Source organism: Marmota monax, unplaced genomic scaffold (genome assembly GCF_021218885.2).
Source record: "Marmota monax isolate L192 unplaced genomic scaffold, Marmota_monax_Labrador192_F-V1.1 WCK01_AAM20220418_F8-fsc00084, whole genome shotgun sequence".
Classification (NCBI taxonomy): domain Eukaryota; kingdom Metazoa; phylum Chordata; class Mammalia; order Rodentia; family Sciuridae; genus Marmota; species Marmota monax.
In genome coordinates, this window is record NW_026694575.1 from 8,037,159 (window position 1) to 8,057,898 (window position 20,740).

Genomic DNA, 20,740 nt, shown 5'->3' on the forward strand with positions numbered 1-20,740 from the left:
TGAGGGAGGAGGCGAGGTCTGGGCAGTGTGCACAGGGGACAGAGCTTGGAACGGTGGAGGAGCCAGGAAGGGAGGGAGGCAGGGGAGGGCTGGTCCTGCAGATTCCACCTCTCCTTCCCTCTGTGCGGGCTCTGTGATTTCTGACATCTGTCTGCTCATTTACACACAGATTCAGGTGGCACGCCTGCACGTCAGCACTGTGGTCAGCACTGGGCAGGTGCTGTGGGAACAGGACAGTCAAGGACCTTGCCTGCATGCGGCCACAGGGGTGGAGGGAGGGTGACCCTTCGTGAACAAGTAAACTACCACCAAGCAAGTCATTCAGACCACGGCAGAGATGGCGCCTGGGAGGGGATCAGGGTGGCTGCCCTCAGGGGGCCCTGGGGCTAGGATCTGAGCAGGAGAAGGAGCTGGCTGTGTGGATTTTCCCTAAGAGGGGCTGGGCTCCTGTCCAGGGCCCATCCATGCCTACCCGTCTGCTTTCCACCCCCAGTGGCCCCGCCCCATCCCTGCAGTGGCCCCGCCCACTCCCCCACAGAGGAACACCCTCCCCTGCCTACCCCCACCCCTGGGCCGCGCGACAGAGTAAGATGGCGCCAGCGGGCCGCGGGGAGCGGCGGACTCCAGCGCACTTCGTCTACGTGACCCGCTTCGGCTCGCACCAGTGTGGCTGCGTGTTGCAGCTGGGTGGCCCTCGGGTTTCCGGCCGCGGATGGTCAAGGCCCGAGACCCGCGGAGGCCCAAAGGAACCGCGGGAGGCGGCGGCAGGGTTCCTGAGCGGCGGCGAGCTGCCCGCGGGTCCCGAGCGCAGGGTCCCCGCGGGCCGTGCCGGCAGGTCCCGGCTGCGGGCGTCGAGCGCGCCAGGCCGCCCCGGCCCTGCAGGTGGCGTGGTGCGGGATGCGGGCGGGCGGGCTCCTCGGCGCCGCCACGTGCCGCGGCGGTCACTTCCCGTCCCCGCTGCTGCGAGCCATTTTGCCAGGCAGCCGCCCCTCAGCCTCCTGCCAGTCCCCCGTCCTGTCCCCCGTCCTGTCCCCCGTCCTGTCCCCCGTCTTGTCCCCCGTCCTGTCCCCCGTCCTGTGGGTCCTCCGCCTCCCAGGCGGTCCTGCGGGCCGACTGCTCTCTCTGGCCACTCCCTTCCCCGCCGCGGTTCTGTCAGCCAGCGCGCGGTCACCCCCTGTCTGCCCTCCTGGCAGCCAGCCTTCCTGTGGCTTAGCTCTGCCGGTCACTCGCCCGTCAGCCAGCCCTCGCGGCAGCCAGCCCTCGGGTCCCCATCCCCGGGATGACTCAGTGGCTCTGGAACCCGCATGGCCGCCGGCAGGGGTTTGGGCCCGCGGTGCCGCCCTGCGCCACAGGCGCGCCCCTGGCTCCTAGTTTTTGGAGATCTGCTGCCCCCCTCCTCTTGACGAGTTACCTCGTATTCAGTCTGTTTTAAAAAGCTACAATTTTGATTAACTGATAGATATTTTGTTTTTAGTCTCTTCATCATTAGTTTCAGCGCACCTGTATTTCTTTTCCTGTTATTTCCGTAGGGTTTCTTTGTTCTTTTAATGGATTTTTTTTTAAGCAGGAGATTTCAGTGATAGTGAATTTTTAAAATCACTATTTAAATATTTCCCTTAGATTCTAATATATATTGTTTCCATTGTCACTTTTTAAAAGTATCCATTAAATACTTATACCTCACTCTCCGTGGGGAATAAAGATGAATTATTTATCCATCCAGTAGCATTTTTTTAGCATCTATCACACTGTGGTGGGCACTTGGCTAGTGACAAACATGGGTCATATATTCAGCACTTGAAGGACTTATACGTGAATTATGAGGATTTATGCTAGTAGCTGTGAGTGCTGGCAGAGGGACCTCAACCAGGCTTTGATAATCAAGTTCAAAGAAAGAAGAGACATAGAGGCAGAAAATCAAGGCAACCGAATAGAAAAGTTTCTAATGGGATAGTAGAAATCCTCAGGCTTTGAAGTCAAAGACAACCTTGGCTTTGTCTTTTATTAGTAGGGTAATACTGGTTGTGTTTGTAACTACTCTGATCCACAATTTTTGATTCTGTAAAATGGAGTTAATATTTCCTACCTAAGTGAAATAATACATAAAAAATGCCTGGCACACAATAAATGCCCTGACTATGTGGACACATAGAGCAGAGAAAGCTAGAAGGCAACAGGTGACTTAGTCCAGTGTCTAGTATATGGTAGGTACATACCCATATTTATTGCATAAATGAAAAATAAGTTTTGGATCAGATTGTGGAATGTTTGTCATTTTTATCATAATTAAAGATTTTTGCATGATGGAGTAAAATTATCAGGGACAGGTTTATTTCTGGAAGATAAGTTTGTTAACTGTAAGATGTACTGGAGTTCAGAGATCAGGAACAGTGAGATCAGGCAATCTTCTAACATTTCTTTTTTCTTTTCTTTTTGGAACAAGGAACGGAACCCAGGTAACCTCTGAGCTACACCTTAGCCCTTTTATAATTTATTTTTATTTTGAGGCAGGGTCTCTTTAAATTGCTTAGGGCCTCACCAAGTTGCTGTAGCTACCTTTGAACTTGTGATCCTCCTGCGATAACCTCCCAAGTCACTGAGATTACAGGTGTGTGCCACGGCACCTGGCCTAACATTCCAGAGAAGACTAATAAATCAGGCTGGCTTCTTGTCTACACAGAGTTTGGGAGATATATCCATAAATTATAAATAAAAGAGGATTGAATTCTATTGTGGAAGTGCTATACTATTTTGGAAGTGTTGAATAACTTGGGGGTGAGAGAATCAAGGACAGCTTGATGGTGGTGGAAGTTCCTTGTGATATCTATGTGGAGCTGAGATAGGGGCAAAGGACACTTGGGAGGAAATGTGGACAAGTTATTGAATATGGATCAGCAATGGGCAGTAATTAGGTAAAACTTTAAATACAGTTTGGGTGGAGTGTGTAGAAAGAGGAGTAGAGGAAGGTTTGATGGACAAGTTGGGGCAAAAATCCATGGTGTACACTGGAGTTAGCCTCAGTGTGGTACAAAAATTAAGTGGAAGAAATATTTTTGCCTGTTTTGTACATTCTCTCTTTTGCTGTTTTTTGAGACAGGGTCTCAACTAAGTTGTTTCTTGGGGCCTCACTAAACTGCTGAGGCTGGTCTTGAACTTGCAATCCTTGTGGCTCAATCTCCTGAACTGATGGGATCATAGGCACGTACCAAAATGCCAGGCTATATTTCTTACTATACCTTAGATCTGCAAGTAATTACAGACAAACTTGATGGCTCCTATCCTAGCTTCAAGAAGTATAGGTATAGGCTGGATAACACTTAGACAGGAAATTTTGGGAATGATGCAAATATAATGTTCTAAATATTGAAGGCATTTAGAAGAAAGATTAAACATGGGAATGTAAAGAGCAGAGTTTCCCAAACTTAATTTTCTATGTCATAGCTGTATTATCATCTATACTATTACTTAATACGTTTATTTAAATAGGTACATGATCCTTCTTAATTAAATTTGTTTTTAGAACACCTTACATCATTACCACACTGGAAAACCTATACTATTTGCCATAAATAGAAATTTATTAAAAATAAATCTAATAAAGGCCAAAAAAAAAAAGAATTCTAAATAAGTAGGTTGTCTATGTTCATAAAGGGAAATTTGCAAGACTTAGAGAATTCTAAATGGCATGCTTGTGCCAAACTCAGACCTCCTCCTTGATATAATTAAGAGATTGAAAAGGAATTGGGGAAGGGGATATTTCTCACTGTGTGAATTATTGTCCTTTAGTACTGTGTCTGTGCCTCACTTATATCAGTGACATGTACCTCACCAGTTGGAAAGTGTCATTTTAGAGCTTATTCTAGATCATTCAACAAATGGAACAATTAGAAACTGAATCTCTAGGGAAGAATAAATAATCAAGTAAATAATGTGATAAATCCTGTGTAACTGAGCATTAGTGGCTTTGTGAGATCAGAGACTACATCCTGCAAAGCTAACTATGAAATGTGTAGAAAAGATTCAGGTGGAGTGATGGTGGGTCAGGGCTGAAATGGGGAAGGCTAGGGGACGCTGTAGAAAAGGAGAGCAAATGCAAAGGCTTTTAGGGAACACACATTGTCTATGATTTGTCTTTGGACACAAGCCCTTTGGTTTTCTTCTGTTAACTTTGGGAAGGCCACAATGCTGGTTCAGTGAATGGAGTCAGTAAGCTTATTCATTCTGTAAAACCTCCCCCAACTTAGCCAATTTTTCAACTTTATGATACCTTGGTAGTTTATGATAACATGGTAGGACACTTGCAAGTGCTGCTGGACAGTAACAGGGAGCTATGGCTCTCAGTCAATCGTGGTAAACAGGTACCCTACAGTGTATTGTATTGCCAGTGTTTTTGCATCCCATCGTGATAATGAAACATCCATCTCTGTGTGTATGTGAGATATCCAACACTATTACAAAGTGGGCTTTGCTTCAGGAGATTTTGCTCAACTGTGAGCTAATGGAAGTGCAGAGCCTGTTTAAGGTGGGCCAGGCTAAGCTATGATATAGTGTAGATTAGGTATAGTAAATTCATTAGTGACTTGTATATTTTCTAATTATGATGGGTTTAATCTGGATATAAGCCCCTCATAAGTCAAGGAGCCCTCTATAATATTACAGATGAAGAGATGAATAAGCCACACATGGCCACCACCCTCAGAGCCAGATCCTCCCAGAGGTAACAGATTGCAGAAAATTGATATAAAAGTGTGCTAAGCACAGTGCAGGAGGTCTGGGAGCCAGTGCTGTATGTGGGGCTGTGTCTTTGAAGGAAGGCTGTGGAGAGGAGGTGACATGTGAGTTGAGTGTTGAAGGATGGGCAGAATTCACCTGGGGTATGTGTGTATGCACACATGTGTGCCTGGTAGGGAAGCATGTGCAGAAGCACATGAGAGGGTTATGAGTGAGACACACTGGAGGAAGCACAGGGGATTGTGTGGTGGGAAACACAAGCTGTGTCTGGAGGGCCTGGGAGAGGAGGGAGGCTGTGGAACAGCAGCAAGATGTGGTTTCTTGTATTTATTCTGTTGTTGGCCCTTTGGGGACTCACAAATCAGAAAGGGGAGAAGATGGGATAAGTGAATGATTTCCTAGGTTACCTACAGGGTTGTTCACTTTCAGGTTTCTTGGTTTTTTTCAGCATATTGTTAACTAAATGGTAAAGTAGTATTATTTAATGATCAGAAATATACCAACAAGTGTAAAAATTCTCCAAAAGACCTTAAGAGACATTTCTGAGTTCTCTATGTTAAGGTTAGTGAATTCTTTAAAATATGTACTGACTTTGATATGTTTTTACTCTTTTAAAAAATTAGGTGTCATTCAGAAAGATGCAGCTAAAAAGTTTGATTTTCCTATACCAGTGAATGAAGCCTCCAAAATAATGAAAAAAAGGAAAAAGGTATATTATTGTAAAGGGGAGTGAGCAATAGTTTGAACTTTAGATTGAAGTTCAAAGTGTGTGAAGATATTCAAGTCAGTGAAAACAGTTCCAATAAAGTAATTTAATTTTCTGAAATGAGAAAATAGAAGTAATTTGGCAGAAATGGAAGTAAGCTTGGATATATTTATTAACCATGAAGAGCAGTCCTTAGAGTATTTGAAGGTATAAAATGCCTTTTGATCAAAATGTAACCCTGGGAGATCTTTTGAAGCATAATCTGTGTTTCATGGAATATAACAAATTGATCGATAATTTGGTATAAAAATAAAATCATGGATTTCATATAAAAGGAAAATTATCTATATCAGTGTCACATAGCTGTTTTCAAAGACAAGGAGTACATGTTAGGCCTCTAGTGGAAAGCTGACAGGGATGAATCTTTACTGCTGCTCTGTTCTCCACCTAGTTGTCCAAATGTCATGGTGCCTTTAGTGTTCTAACTAAGTCAAGATCAGGTGCCTTTGATTGCCATTTTAGTTTAATTTAAAGAAATTATTAGTTGATCATGATAAAATTGTATTGTTTCTGATCTTTGAATTTGTTTGATATATAATCCATATGTATATATAAAATAGTATGCAGGGTAACTAACCCTTGCACCATATGTACTTTGAGAGAGCATCTAATCTTCCTACTGCACTAAGAAATATTTCTTCCAAGAACAATTTCCTTTGGGGTAAGGAGAAAAGAGCAACAGCCAATATTTGCTTTGACTGTTGTTATGTCAGACATGGAAGTAAGTGCTTTACATATATATTTTTCATCAATCATAATAATTGAGGATGTAAAGATATTTCTGATGAGGTTTCAACACTTACCAATTCCAGATTATGAGTCTAGATCTCATAGTACTCATTCTTATTCTAGTATATTCATGATGTCTAGTAATTTTGTTTTGCTATGTCCTTGAAAAAATATGTAATTCTTAACTAGAATTAAATACATTAAAAATCACATCACTGCCCAATGGTTTAGACATAGAAATAGAAATTTACTATTTTTTTTAATTGAATGTTTTTGGAACCATTTAGGTTCCAACTTGATGGTCATTGCCTTTGAAAGGAAACTTCATACAGAACAGTTTAAATACTACAGGTGGTGGAATTCTAGGAAGTTGGAAAAGGAGAACAGATAATTCAGTGATCACAGGAAACAATCATATTTAAATTTAGGTGCTAATGTTGTTTATAATGTTGATTGACATGTAATAGTGGGATCATTACCCCTTGCATTCCTACATTCTGTTCAGCATTCCTTAATTGTGCTTATTTTTTAAGGTTTCAGTATGGAACAGTGTTTACAAAGTCATTTCTAGAATGCTTGAAGAAAATGAAAAATATAGACTCAGGCTGAAATGCCAGAAGTTATCTAGTGAAAGTAAGTTAACACAATTTTTATTGTATTCAAGAAAACTGACTTCTATAAATGGTTTAGTTCACCTTGGAGCATGTTATACTAGTAGTTTTCCTAGTTGTCACATTTAATGTATAGAACTATAGAAGTGAGCTTACTATGTTATCAGCATTCATTATAATTGAAAGCACATGATGTCTTCCAGGAGTAAGTGTAGAGCAGACTGCAGGCATAGGTATAGGAGTGGGTGGGTTGCAGAAAGTGTGTGTTGGCTGGAATTTATGGAGCAAAGGGAACACACTTGTCTGTTAAATGTGAATTTCAATACCAATCACAAAACTCATCCTTATTGATGAAGAAAAACATTTTAACTCTAGTATAAAATTATGCATTCTATTTATGTAGCTTCTTGTGGTCATTTCCTTTCCATGGATGTTGCAGTACAATTTAAGGCACTTAAAACCTGCCTTGGAGTTATGGCCTTGATGTCAGTATTTCATTCCTGGAAAACAGCTCATGAATTAAACCATGTTCTAAAGCCACATCAATAATGAGTTGATATTGTGGTCAGGGAAAAATGTGATGTAATCTACTATGTTTATTATCATAATTGGAAGTTCTGGATTTTTAAAATGTCAAGTTGAATAAAATTAATATAATCAATGTCATATGAATTGGTAAATCAAAATAGTTAATTTATTTGCTTCACATGCATGCTATCATGATGAATGCTGCTATGGATGCTCAGAATACATAGTCACTTGGTGACAATTTCTGTTTGACAGTCATTAAACTTGTATTTAATTTTGTGAAGAATATTTTAATAAGATAATAAAACAATACCATTTTGTAAGCAATATAAACACTGGAAACTTTTTAATGTTCATATAATATTGCATCAATAATAGCATAAATTGTTTGCAATGGTGGCATATAAACCAATGTTCAGATTCATGATATTCTATTTCATGTATCTAGTAAAGGACAATAAAGAGGAAGAGGGATTAGGAGCAAGGAAAGTGGTCAGAGATTGTTTAAAAGAAAATGATGTTTGAATAGGCAGAATAGTGTGCAGGAACACTGGGCATTGTTGAGAATGATAATCCAGGTGTATGACCTTGAACTTGGCAGGTTCTTTTGTGCCTCAGCAAAAGGCCTTCTATTAAACATAAAGTAAGCTTGTAAAGATTATTTAACAACTTAATTTGTTTTGTTTTTCAGAAATAGTTTCTAATAAACAAAAAGGTATCCTTGTAATTTATTAGTTCACATTACAGTCTTAAACTAGATTACAAAATTTTTATAAAACCAATAATGTTTCAAAAATGTTACAACTTTATTCCTTAGTATGTATTTCTTAAAGAGAAAATCAATGCTAAAGACAAACTTGAATTTTTGTGTTTTATATTGTTTCTAGACTCAGATTACACAAGATGAATCTCATGCTCATCTTTTGGTAAGAATCCATTTAGATAATAACTGCATAGATTTTTCCTTGCCTTTTAATATATACCCACTGCTAGTTCCAGCTTACTTATTTCCTTAATCCAGTATTTGGCACTCCTTAAGTATTTGTTGACATTTAAAACTTCATTTAGGTTCTTCTCATTAAACTATTGAAACCACTCCCCCAATGGTCCATTTTTTTCTTCTGCTTCCTTTTATTCATATTTCCAGTTATTTCTCTTTTTCTTTGAAAGTGCTGTCACATTTAATGCTATCTTTCTATTATAGCTCCTTCAACATTTTCTTTTCTCTTGTGTCCTGAAGACTGTCATGGTTCTCATTCTGCCTCTTTGACTGTATTTTCTGTGTATTTTTAATGTGCCCCTTTTGCTTTTCCAGGAATAACTGTCAGACCGGTGCTCTCCTTACATTCACTTTCAGATAACATACTGATATTTATTTATAGCTCTCCAATTACTTCTTTTAGGTATATGACTTAAATCTCTATTCTATCTCTGACCTCTGATTTTCTTTAAGCTATTCCATAGTTACTTTTGATATCCCAGGTTTTAAACTGACCATCTTGTTCTTTTTTATTTTTAACAATCATGTCCCTGGTTTCTTAATAATTTAGACTCATTAAGCTCCTAAGGAGAGATTACATACAGTTTTATGGGAATTGAAAAATAATAGAGGAGGTAAGACAGGCCTTTGAAAATAAAAATTAGATTTTTATAAGTGGGACTGTGAAGAGGAGCATATACCTTAGATAGGAACATAAGCAAATTGATGGACTCCAACAGAATGTTGAGTGTATTAGGCAGCTTTTTGTTGCTGTGAAAAACACCCAAGAAAAACAACTTGAGAAAAGTTTTATTTTGGCCCATGGTTTCAGAGGTTTCTCTCTGTGGCTGACTGGCTTCTTTGCTTTGGTGAGACAGAATCCAATGGCAGAAAGGCATGGTGTGTGAACGCTGCTCACCTCAGGGCAGCTGGGCACAGAGAGGGAGGGAGGAAAGGGCTGGGGAAGGCACACCCCCAGTAACCTACTTCCTCCACTAGGTTGCCCTTAAAGTTTCCACCTCCCAATGGTGCCACCAGCCTCTAAGCCAGTGCTCCAGGCTACAGCCCTGGCGAGCCAGTTGCTTCTTAAGAGTCTCGCTTCTGAACACTGCTGCATTGGGCACCAAGCCTTCAACATGTAAGCCTTTGGGTGACATTCCAGGTCCAAACCACAGCATTTAGGGAATGTACAGTTTTATTAAAGATTACTTAAGATAGTATGATTAAAGAAAGATGTAAAAAAACCCTAAGATTGTATTTCAAAGAGTCTCACTTAGCTGCTAGGCAAGGATCTGTAGTCTGTTTAGCAGGTAATGAAGAAGCATGGACCACTTATTTTAAATGATTTCAAATGTTCAGGAAAGTTGCAAGAAGAAAGAACTCTATTATTTATCCAGATCCACCAATTTTAGCATCTTTCCACATTTGCTTTCCTATCCTTTCTCTGTGTATGAAACTATTACCCCTAATACTTTAATATGTATGCCCTAAAATAGTGTATCTTTTGTATAACCACACTATAATTATGGAATTCAGGAAATATGACATTAATATAAAACCATTATATAATTTATATTCTGATTGTTTTCCATTGCCTCAAATGAGTCTAATGGTAGTTTTTTCTATGTACCAAGTCCAGTCCAGGATCATGTATTGTATTTAGTTGTCAAATATCTTCTTAAATCTGTAACAATTCTTTAACCTTTCTTTTTACTTCATGATTGTGAGAGGCCAATCTAGCATGTGACCATGTTTGACTCCCCTGCTGAATGGTATGGCATCCGGCCATCACGCTGCTGGATAGTCCCAGTCTTCTAGGGTGCGATCAACTGTGTCTTCGTGCAAGGGGCGTGTCTCTCCACATCCCCAGGGATCCAATCACCTTGCCTGTCCTTGTAACCCTGCTCCCCTTGACCCTCATTGGACTGGGATTTCCTAAAAATTTAGATTTCCCCTAATAAAAGCTCGCTCCAAAATGTGTTTGCTCTCTCGCCAGCCTCTCATGTAGTTCCTTGCTCTCCTGTTTGGAGAGCTTGAAGCCAAGGGCAGAGGAGCTGTCCTGGAGCTTGGTTTAAAGGTAAATTGTGTGTCTGTGTTTTATTTCTAACGCCTTGAGAATTTCCCCCGAGTGACCTTAAGTTAGCCATCTCTGCTGGACAGAGACGGCACATGATATTGACATTTTTTTTTTTTTTTCTTAAGGAGTAGACTAGTTAAGTTTCAGATTATTCCTCTGGACTTGCTGGTACTTTGTTACTATTTGATTTATGTTATGCATTTTGACTGGAACTTTATATTAGTAAAGTTACTTCTCAAAGTATCATATCTGGAGTCATGTGATCTTCATTGATCCTTTATTGACTTGGATCTCTAGGTTAAGTTGCCCATTTATGGTTACAATTTTTCTTTTTGTAATTAATGAATATTCCATGGAAAGATAATAAGAGACTATGCAAATATCTTATTCTTCATCAATATGTAGAACATTTTAAAACAGTGAAGCTATCAGATCTGCATTTTAGAAAGAATCTGTCATTTGTGAAAAGGTTTTCAATGGAGACCAATCAGGAGGTGAAAAAGAAAACTTGTGACTGTCATGGCAATCCAAATAAAAAGTGAAATGTTCTTGAAGGAAGGTGGAAGGACAGGTAGAGCAGAGACATGATTAGATGTCGGGATCAGAAAGAAGGCACTGAGCTTTGAGAACGAGGAAATAAGAAAGAAGGAGTGGGGAGAAAGAACTCTTTAGTCAATGTATTGGCTTTTATTTTTGAATGTTGAATGTTAGGTGAAGTGAGGGGACCCAGATAAAAATTGCATGCAAGCAATTGAAAGTGTTGAATTGGAGCCAGTGTGATCAATCTGTGCTGCATAAAGGTCATTTGTTGCTCTCACAGTAGGGGCAAAGGAAAGCCTCATTGTGAGATGGAGAGAGGAGACTGCACACCAGGTGGGTTGAGGAGGAAGGGGAGTTTTTAGTTTCAAAGTTAGGGATTCTAGGGGCTTACTTGGCAGTAAAGAGAGAGCTCACTGAGGGTCAGTGAGAGAAGCACAATGGAGTCTGCAGGAGGTCAAGGGACTGTGCTCATTGAGAGTGAGGGGCATGAACAGTAGGAGGAAGGGAACATGTCAGCTAGGAACTCTAAGCCTTCCAGCACCCGGAAGCAAAGCACAAATGATGGCAGGTCTGGGCAGTGGGCTTGCGGTGAGTGCCTGCAGTGGCCTGTGACACATGTTTCTGGAACATAGTTCCTGTCCATGGAGCTGATGAAGTCACCAAGGGTATTAGCAGGTGTTGAGCGGAGAAGGAAAGTACGGGCTGTACCTGGAGTCCACCAGAGGCCATGGCTGACCAGAGCAAGCATGTCATTAACACAGTAAGTGCAGGAGTGTCCCGCTGATCTCTACAGTCTAGAATGTCAGAAATGTCAACGAATACTGACTGACATGATGTTTTATTTTATTAATAAGATTAAATTTTGTTACCTTTCATTTAGGATTAACCTATCTTTGGATTTATTTCCCAGTGAAGATAATGAAGAGTTTAAAGATGGAATGTTAAATGGAATCACAATTATTTGTTAACTTTGTTGTGATTTTGGAATTGGCAATTTAATAGTTCAATGGGAAAACTAGCCTCTTTATAAATTAATAGTATTTTTTTTGCAAGCTGATGCAATTTTTAAACATTGTTATCATATACATGCAAGTATTATTTTCAGAATTAATACTTTTAAATTAATCTTATACATAAAATTTAATTAGCATATCAACACAATTATGTTTATAATTGGTAACTTTTACCTTTCATTAGTAAGTCTGCAACTGCTACTTATGCATCTCTTCTTTTAAGTGTAACTTTTAAATTAAACTTGTATTAATTTAAATTATTTTTGGCTTCCTCCCTTTGTTTAAAATTGTGAAGAACAATAATTATTTTGGATGTTAAAACTAAACTAATTATTACTTAAGCCATGCTTTCATCCTAAGGATAATTAGCCTGTGTATATGTTTATGATATGCATATATTACAATTGACTCTATAATGATATGGAGTAATTAGGAACATTTTTGAGCAAAGATCAGAGGAGATGCCCTTCTCCATGGCCAGACTCCTAATTAAAAGATACATTATTTTTAAATCATTGAGAGAGAACTTTAGAACTCTAAAACAATTATTTAGAAGTGTTTCCAGTTTAGTTCCTTTATTTTCTACCTAATATTAAGTAGTAATGTTACATTAAGCAGTGTTCTTGGTTTTTTTGCTGGCTTGGGAATTTGGGAGGGAAAGACAGAAGAGGGTTTTCCGTATCAAACCTTTTGTACACTAGCTGCTTCTTTCCCTTGAGGTGGTAGGTATTTTCCTTTAATAATCCAGATGGGAACATGGATTACATCAATTCCTCGTGGAAGCATTGAGAGGTTGAGCTTCCTTAATTTTCTTACACTGGTGATGCAAAATGGGAATATACAAAATTCTCATTAAACAATAAAAGATGTAAGCACTGTAAAATAATTCACAGTGTTGTTTCTTCCTCTACTTATAACTTAACTTGCTTCATAAAAGTCCAATGGCCTAGGATTTGAAGCAGCATGTCTTCTGGTGATTGTTTATCAATCCACTTGTTTTTAGTTGAAGGACATATTGCCTGGGCACATGGCCCAGGTCCTGCCTGTCACATGAGGTCCACAGTTCCCCTGCACACAGAAACATCTAACTTCTTTAAAGTGTGCTGAATAAATTATTAGTATGATAAATCCTTGAGTGAAGTTTCAAATTTTAGCATGTACAACTTAAATGCATTGCAAAATGAGACATGTTTCTATTGTAATTTATGCTGCATAAAGTTTTGTGGTGAAGTTTTAGGTTGCTTCAGTGTAGTTTTTATTTATGTGACTTGTGCAACTTGACATAGTAATATAGTCTGTTTTATCAGGTGTGCTAGTATTCATTAGATTTACAGTATGAATCTAATGCTGGGTACAAACTTAGTTTGTCTCACTGTTCTAGAACCATGGAATAATGAACACTCTCACTGAAATGAATGCTTTAAATATTTTAATTTTTGTTAAATAATTCCTGGTGAAAATGTATTGAAGTCTTTGTTTTCTTAAATATAATAGGGCTTCTTTGATGACATGTTCATTGTATACTGTTGTTTATTTATGATTCTATAATTCTAGCAGGGTTGATGACTCTGATACATTAAAACCTCAGACTACTATATAGTCTTGGCTTCTCTTCATCTGTTTCCAGACTCTCTTTTCTGTGGCCTCCATGAATAGGAATGTCCACTCATTAAATCCGTACCTAATTCTTTATTTCCTCTTAGACTAAAGGCAGCTTATTTTAGCCCAGTAGTCTGGTCCTGTAGCCCTACATTCTTATAAAGGCATCATTAAACATCAGAGAGTCTGCATACACAAGCTTAGGTAGCTTGAGTCGGTTATCAACTTGTCCTCTTTTTTTTTTTTAAATATTTATTTATTTATTTTAGTTTTCGGCGGACACAACATCTTTGTTTGTATGTGGTGCTGAGGATCGAACCCGGGCCGCACGCATGCCAGGCGAGCACGCTACCGCTTGAGCCACATCCCCAGCCCTCAACTTGTCCTCTTGATGCAACCAGGAGATGCAGTAAACACAAGATGTGTGAGGTTGCTACTGGCATAACAGTAGACTTGTATACTTTAAAACAACAACAAAGCATAGTATAGTAAATATATAAACCATTAAAGTTATTATTATTACTGTGCATAATGTATGTGCTATACTTTACTATATTTTTTCTTTTGCAATGCTGGGGATCAAACCTTGGGCCATATGCATGCCTGCATGCACTCTACCACTGAGCTACATCCCCAGCCCTGTGCTGATTTTTATATGATTGGTAGAACAATAGGTTTGTTTATACCAGCATCATCACAAACACGTGAAGAATGCATTGTGTTAGCATGTCTGTGATGTCACTGTTGTGTATGAAATTTGTTGTTGGCCAAGATATTATTATGTGATGTATGATTTTATTTTCATGTTCTGTTTTGGACTCTGTGGTAGATGTTTTATGCTTAGATGTGCAGGGCAGGAAGAGGAGGAAAATGAAAGATTTTAGTGAATACAGAATGGAGAAGAAATATGTCAATATTTCCAATAATCGTTCAGCCATTTATTTCAGATCACTCAGATGATTTCAAATGAACTTTGGAATTATGAGGAAATATCAGTGGGATCTTCTAACACAGAAGTAACGGAAGGTTTTTTTTTTTTTTTTTTTTTTTTTCATCTAATGCAACATGAAGAAAGGCTAACGTTTTAGAAAAGTCTTGAGTAATCTAGGACCCTTCAGGAAACAGGTTTATAAAACAGTAAAATAATAGTTTAGAACAAGGGAACAGGCTTGAGGGAGCAGGGAGGCTGAAAACTCTGGGAGTGGATGGGGGAGTAGCACTGCACAGCCTTTTACTATGGGGGAACACTTGATGAGGCAGAGGTATGCCACTGGAGTAGTATCTACGTTTCTAAGTGGGGATCATAGCTATGTGCTGGTAGTATACAGAAGGATTCACCTGAATCCTCAGAGTTTGCAAAGGTGGTCTATTCTTAGCTTGTGTTGGAAGGTGGTGCAGGAGCCCCACCTTTAAGGCAAGAGATGTCCTTCTCGGGAACTGCCTCACTTCTCTGTCTAATTAGGATTAAGTCCTAGTGTAACCCAACTGGAAAAGTACTCGGCCAGATAAAGGAAGAAGGAGAGAAAACATAGAAAGCTCTTTAAGAGTTAGTTAGCATGTATTGGCATGAACAAGGGACATATCTGGGATGGATGTTGAGACTGCATGATCAAAGAGGCTAGAATTCAAGCCTATAGATAATCAGTGATCCACGTACTTTGGGACGCTTTTTTAGATGCTTGGGAAAAAAAATACTTAGGAATATTGATCAAAGGTTCTGAGTTGACATTGATACTTAGAACTGCAAAGCATCTTCTAGGCACCCCTATTAGAATGGAATCTTCTAGGAATGAGGTAATAAATGGAATCCTGACTAAAGTCTGGTGCACAATGCACCCACTGGGTTTATAAACCTACCCAGTAGTCACTTCCCCATTTCCCAGGTATGTAACAGGAGTTGAAGTACCTGGTGGTTGAAGTAACCCCCACATTGGATACTTGTCCTGGGCAGTAAGAGTTATATTGGGAAAAGATGAGTGGAAATATCTAAAATTGTCCCACTGCTCCTAGATAAGATATTAAATAAAGAGCAAGATGATGTTTTACAGGTGTGGAAGGATGGCAAAGATTATAGCTACAATGAAAATGTGAAAGACTGTAGACTACTACAGACTTCGTTGAACAGTAGCCCTGATCACAGCCTCTGTGTTAGACAGACATCATTGGTAGAGTAGGAACATGGTATTGATGTGGTAAATGCATTCCTTTCCATCCTAATCAGAGAAGGACAGTTTTTAAAGTGATACATTTATCACCTAAGAACATTGATTATATCAGCCCATATATTAGGTGACATGGAAATTTGTCAACTTAAGTGGAAACCAGTGCAGAAAAGAGCTCTGTAGCAGGTCTGGGCTGTGGTGTAAGTAATCCTGCTGCTTGGGTCATATTATCTGGCAGATCTTATGGTGTTGAAGATGTCAGTACTGGAAAAAGATGTAATGTGTTGCTTATGGAAAATCTTAGACAGGTCCTATAATGGGATTATGGATCAAAATCATGCTGCCCACAGCACAAAATTAAATGCCTTTTGAAAAACAGCTTCCGATATGTTTCTGGACTCTGGTAGAGACAAATTGCCTAGCTAGGACGCACCAAGTATGTATGCACCTGGAACTTTGTGAATAGGATTCTTTTGGAACCCATCAAGTCAAAAGCAACAGCCTTGGGTTGTTGGGGCACATCAGTACGGCCTCAGGAGGGGAGAAGTCTGGGGTCCTGATTCAGCCTTTAATGATGTGGGTATGGTGAGGGCCCCCGTTTCTTCCATGGCACTTGGCTGGAGTGCAGTGGTTATTTCCTTAAATTTTGTCTCGCTAGGCTATCCCTTTCTTGGTTTTCTGGGGGCAGGGGTGGATTGTTAGGGTCCGTAAACAAGTCAAGATGGCACTTGGCATTTTGCCAGAGGGAGTGGTTTGTGAAGTAACGCCAGCGAGCCATTAAGATGATAGAGATTCCTTAATGACTGACTGCTGTGTCTAGATTATGTCAACTAAGTTAAGCTGTGTGTAATCATTAAGATGATGATTCCTTATTGGTTGACTGCTGTACCTAGTTTATGTTAATTAAGATAAGCTGTGTGAAATTAGTTATGTATATATACCCCTACTGTCCTACAATAAACGGCTCCCACTCCTGCTGTATCAACCTTCACAAGTTGCTCGTCACCCCCCCCCCCCCCCCCCCGTTAGTTTGCTGCAGCCAGACTTCGGCAGTGGCTATTGATTGAAAGCAGGTTTCCCTTGGACCATTTTTGTCCATGCCTGGTGGCATTTTCAAGTGTCCAGTTTCTTCAGCTTCAAGTCTGGAATATATGAAGCAAAAAGAAAATCTAGGGAACTCACCGTGATGGTGTTTCATGAGTCATAAGGTCTTGATCCAGTCTTTCTCTTTCCTTTCCTCTCCGCCTTATGTTTGTTTTGCATATAACGTCCAAGATTTTTAGTCTTAACATTTTCTAGAAGGAATAGGAAAACATATGTCTACTCCATTTCCCTGGAAGCATAGTCTCAACTGATATTTTATGAGGTAATGAAACATTTAATTCAATGAAGAAAGGGTTATTTTTTCAATAAATGGTGCTGGAACAATTGGGTATCATGTGCAAAAAAAAAAAAAAAGAATCTACCTAAACCTCATATCTTATATAAATAAATAATTCAAAATGATCATTGATATAAATGTAAAACCATAAAATATTTAGAAGACACAGAAAAAAGTCTTCACGACATAGAATTAGGCAGAGAGTTCTTAGATATGCAACAACAAAAATATCCATAAAAAGCTAGAAAACTGGCTTCATTAAATTTAAATCTTTCATTCTGCAAAAGTCAATAAGAAAATTGGAAGCTACAGAATGGGAGAAAATATTTGAAACACCACAGATTTGATAAAGACTAGAATCTAGTAAAGAGCTAAACTCAATAGTAAGAAAATCAATAATTAAAAAATTAACAAAAACTTGAACTTAGTCTTCACTGGAGAAGATATACAGAGGCAATAAGCCCATCAAGGAATGTTCAGCATTGTTGGTTTTTAGGGAAATGCAAATTAAAACCATGATGAGATAACACTATTAGAGTGGGTAAATAAAAATTTCTGACTCCATCAAAGGCTTGGAAAGGGTACAAAGCATCTTAGATGGTCATATATTGCTGGTGAGAATATAAAATAGTGTAGCCACTTTGAAAAATATTTTAGCAATTTCCTTAAAAAACTACACAAACCCAGCAATTGCACTCCTGGGCATTCATCCCAGAGAGATGAATTTTTGTTCACACAAAAGCAGAAACCTGTATATGAATATTTATAGCTGTTTTATGAGTAATAGCTGAGAGCAGTAAGTGACCCAGATGTCTTTCAATGGAGGATTAAATGAGGTGCCTTCATACCATGGAATACTCATCAATGAAAAGAAAAAAGCCATCGTGCAACAGCAACCTGGACGAGTCTCCAGAGAATCATGCTGAGTGAAAAAGGCCAATCTCAAAAGTGATGTGTTATCTTATCCAATCTGCATTACATTCTTGAAATGATAAGATTATTAAATAGAGAAGAGATTGGAGGTTTCCAGGGTTTAAGGAGGGCATTAAGGCTGGCGCCTGTGGCTATTGAAGGGCATCCTGAAGGAAGCTTGTGGTGATGGACACGTTCTGTATCTCGACTCTGTCAACACCAGTGTTCTGCATGGGATTTTTCACTGTACTTTGTGAGATGTCATAATTGGGGGAGCATGAGACCTCCTAAAATTGTTTGTGACTGTGCAAATTCTCTCAAAAAAGTTAATTTATAACACTGCATAATAATCCTTATGATAAATCATTATTTATAATAATATAAACAAAATTTTCCTTAAAAATATCAGTTGACCATGTTTGTGATTATTTCTGGATGCTCTATTCTCTTCTGTGGATCTGTGTCTCTACTCTTTCTTCAAAAGCACACTGTCTTAAAGCTACAGTAAGTGTGGTTAGTTTTTCCTACAACTAGCTATAGTATTTTTAAAAGTTATGTAGTGAATGCCCAATTATTTTGACTCTTCTAGTCATTTGTCTTTTCATATAAATTTGAGAATCAGCTTGTTGTTGTAGATAAGAAACACTATTGGGATTTTTATTGAGCTGTATATAGGTGTTTGGTGAAAATTCTCATAATGATATTAATATTCTAATTTGGGAATATGGTGTATGTCTTCACTTATTTTGGTCTTTTCCCTTTTTTGGGTTTTGAATGCACGTGGTTTCAGTCTGCAGATCTTCCATGTATTTTGTAAGATGTAGACATAAGTATTTTGTGATTTTTGGTTTTACTCTTAGTAATACTTTTTTTTGTCCATTGTTCATATATATTTTTTGTGTGTGATTTCAAAGACAATTATTTTGTTTTTGAGTAGAGATTTAATTTTCCCTTCCAATCTATATATGCCCTTTTCTTATTATTTGAAAATTTATTGCACAGGCTAAGACTTACAGAATATCAGCTGTCATGTTGGTCTTTCAAGGATCCTAATGTGTCCTCATTGGATTTCATTATGCTGGGACTTGATTGATGCTCAGAGAACATTTCAAACAACTAGAACAGGCCTAGTTTGACTGTGGGTCACCCCATTAGTCTCAGTAGTTAGCATCTGCCATATTAGGACTATTTCTTCTCTGAGCCAGACCATTTCTTTTCTTTTTTTTTTTTTTAAATCACCATGAAAAGGAATCTTCTGGGTATCAAAAGGCACAGATCAAATGAGAACTGAAATTATCCCAACAAAAGAAAATGCCAAGTGGCTGCCAATTATGTACTACCCACTCCTGCCTGAAGGTGGGAGTCTTCAGTTATGTAATGGTCTAGATGGTCTAGGGCAGAGCTTATGGAGGAGCCGTGACCTCTGTACAGGAGTCTCCTACCTTATGTGAGTCCAGTTCAAGTAAGACATGCATACATACATGCATTCATGTTTCATATATGTTGAGTCAATTTCATGTACCAGATTCTCTTCTAAGCTCTGGGGGAACAAATGTGAGCAAAATATATAAAAATCCCCATCTTTGGGGGAAGCAGATGTTGAAATAAATATAAACTATGTTTTTTTTTTTTTTTTTTTAAAGTGCTAAGGAGATGGGCACAGTGGTGCATGCACCCAGCCGCTCAGGGGGCTGAGACAGGTAAATTGTGATTTCAAAGCCAGCCTCAGCAATGGTGAGGCGCTTAGCAACTCACTAAGACCCTGTCTCTAAATAAAATACAAAATTTTATTAGAGATTTAGGGCTGGGGATGTGGCTCAATGGTCAATTGCCCCTGAGTTTAATCCCCAGTACCAAACTAAACAAACAAACAAATAAATAAATATGCTAAGGAGAAAAATAAAGCAATAAATGAGGGAAGCATATGAGAATGTCTCAGGGGTACAATGTTAAATAGGTTGGTGAAGGAAAGGCCTCCCATAGAAAGTGTGACTTAGATAAACCAGAACTGATGGAGCCAGACAGGCACTTCTATGGGAGGAAAGCATAAGAGGCATCCTGGGTGGAGCCCTAGAGTCCCAAGGCTGGAGAAATCGGGGCACCCTCACCCCAAACAAAACAACACAAAATAAGATGAGGTCTGGTGGCGTGAATAAGAGGAGAGGAAAAAACGAGCAAGAGACACCAGATTATATTGGGCTGCTTAGAGGACTGAAGAGCTCCGAGCAGAGGATTGATGTGAGCCGACTAACTTTAACAGAACTGCCTTGGCAGCCATTTTGAGAAAGGACTACAAGGAGGCGAGGGACTTCTTACCTTATAATGTCGGTGAGGGATGATCCTCTACTCCTGTACTTTAATCTATACAAAAAGATCAAGCAAGTAGACCTTCTCTACAAAGACTTTTTGTAAGGAATTTTCAGATACTACATGTTTTCTTTAAAGGAAATGTATAGCGCACCTTCTGGGAGAGAGCACTTACATCCCCACTGCACTTTGTTTAAGAGTAATAGATGTTTACAAACTGCTCAGCTTTTCTGATAAATCAAAAGGTTTCAGGTCTGTAGAAGCAATTTTCCACAAGGTCTTGTGTAATACCCAGTGAACTTACCCTCAATTATTTGATTTTATCACATTGGCTTAATAGTCTTTGATAAATCCACAATTAATTTTTTTTTTACATTTTGTAGGACTGAGTGGGTATTTTTCCTC

General features: G+C 39.0%; 1 protein-coding gene across 2 annotated transcripts; it reads left to right on the forward strand.

Annotated features, from left to right (window-relative positions):
• Positions 1-573: 573 nt before the first annotated feature.
• CUNH5orf47 (chromosome unknown C5orf47 homolog) lies at positions 574-17,196 on the forward strand. 2 transcript variants are annotated; one of them, XM_058571841.1, is made up of 5 exons: positions 574-882; positions 5,355-5,440; positions 6,760-6,859; positions 8,253-8,291; positions 13,843-17,196. In XM_058571841.1, the coding sequence occupies exons 1-4, from the start codon at positions 591-593 to the stop codon at positions 8,270-8,272; spliced, it is 498 nt and encodes a 165-aa protein (XP_058427824.1). In that variant the 5' UTR covers positions 574-590; the 3' UTR covers positions 8,273-8,291; positions 13,843-17,196. The 2 variants fall into 2 exon arrangements, with proteins under 2 accessions (XP_058427824.1, XP_046277340.1); XM_046421384.2 differs by lacking the exon at positions 13,843-17,196 and adding an exon at positions 10,073-10,426.
• Positions 17,197-20,740: the final 3,544 nt, after the last annotated feature.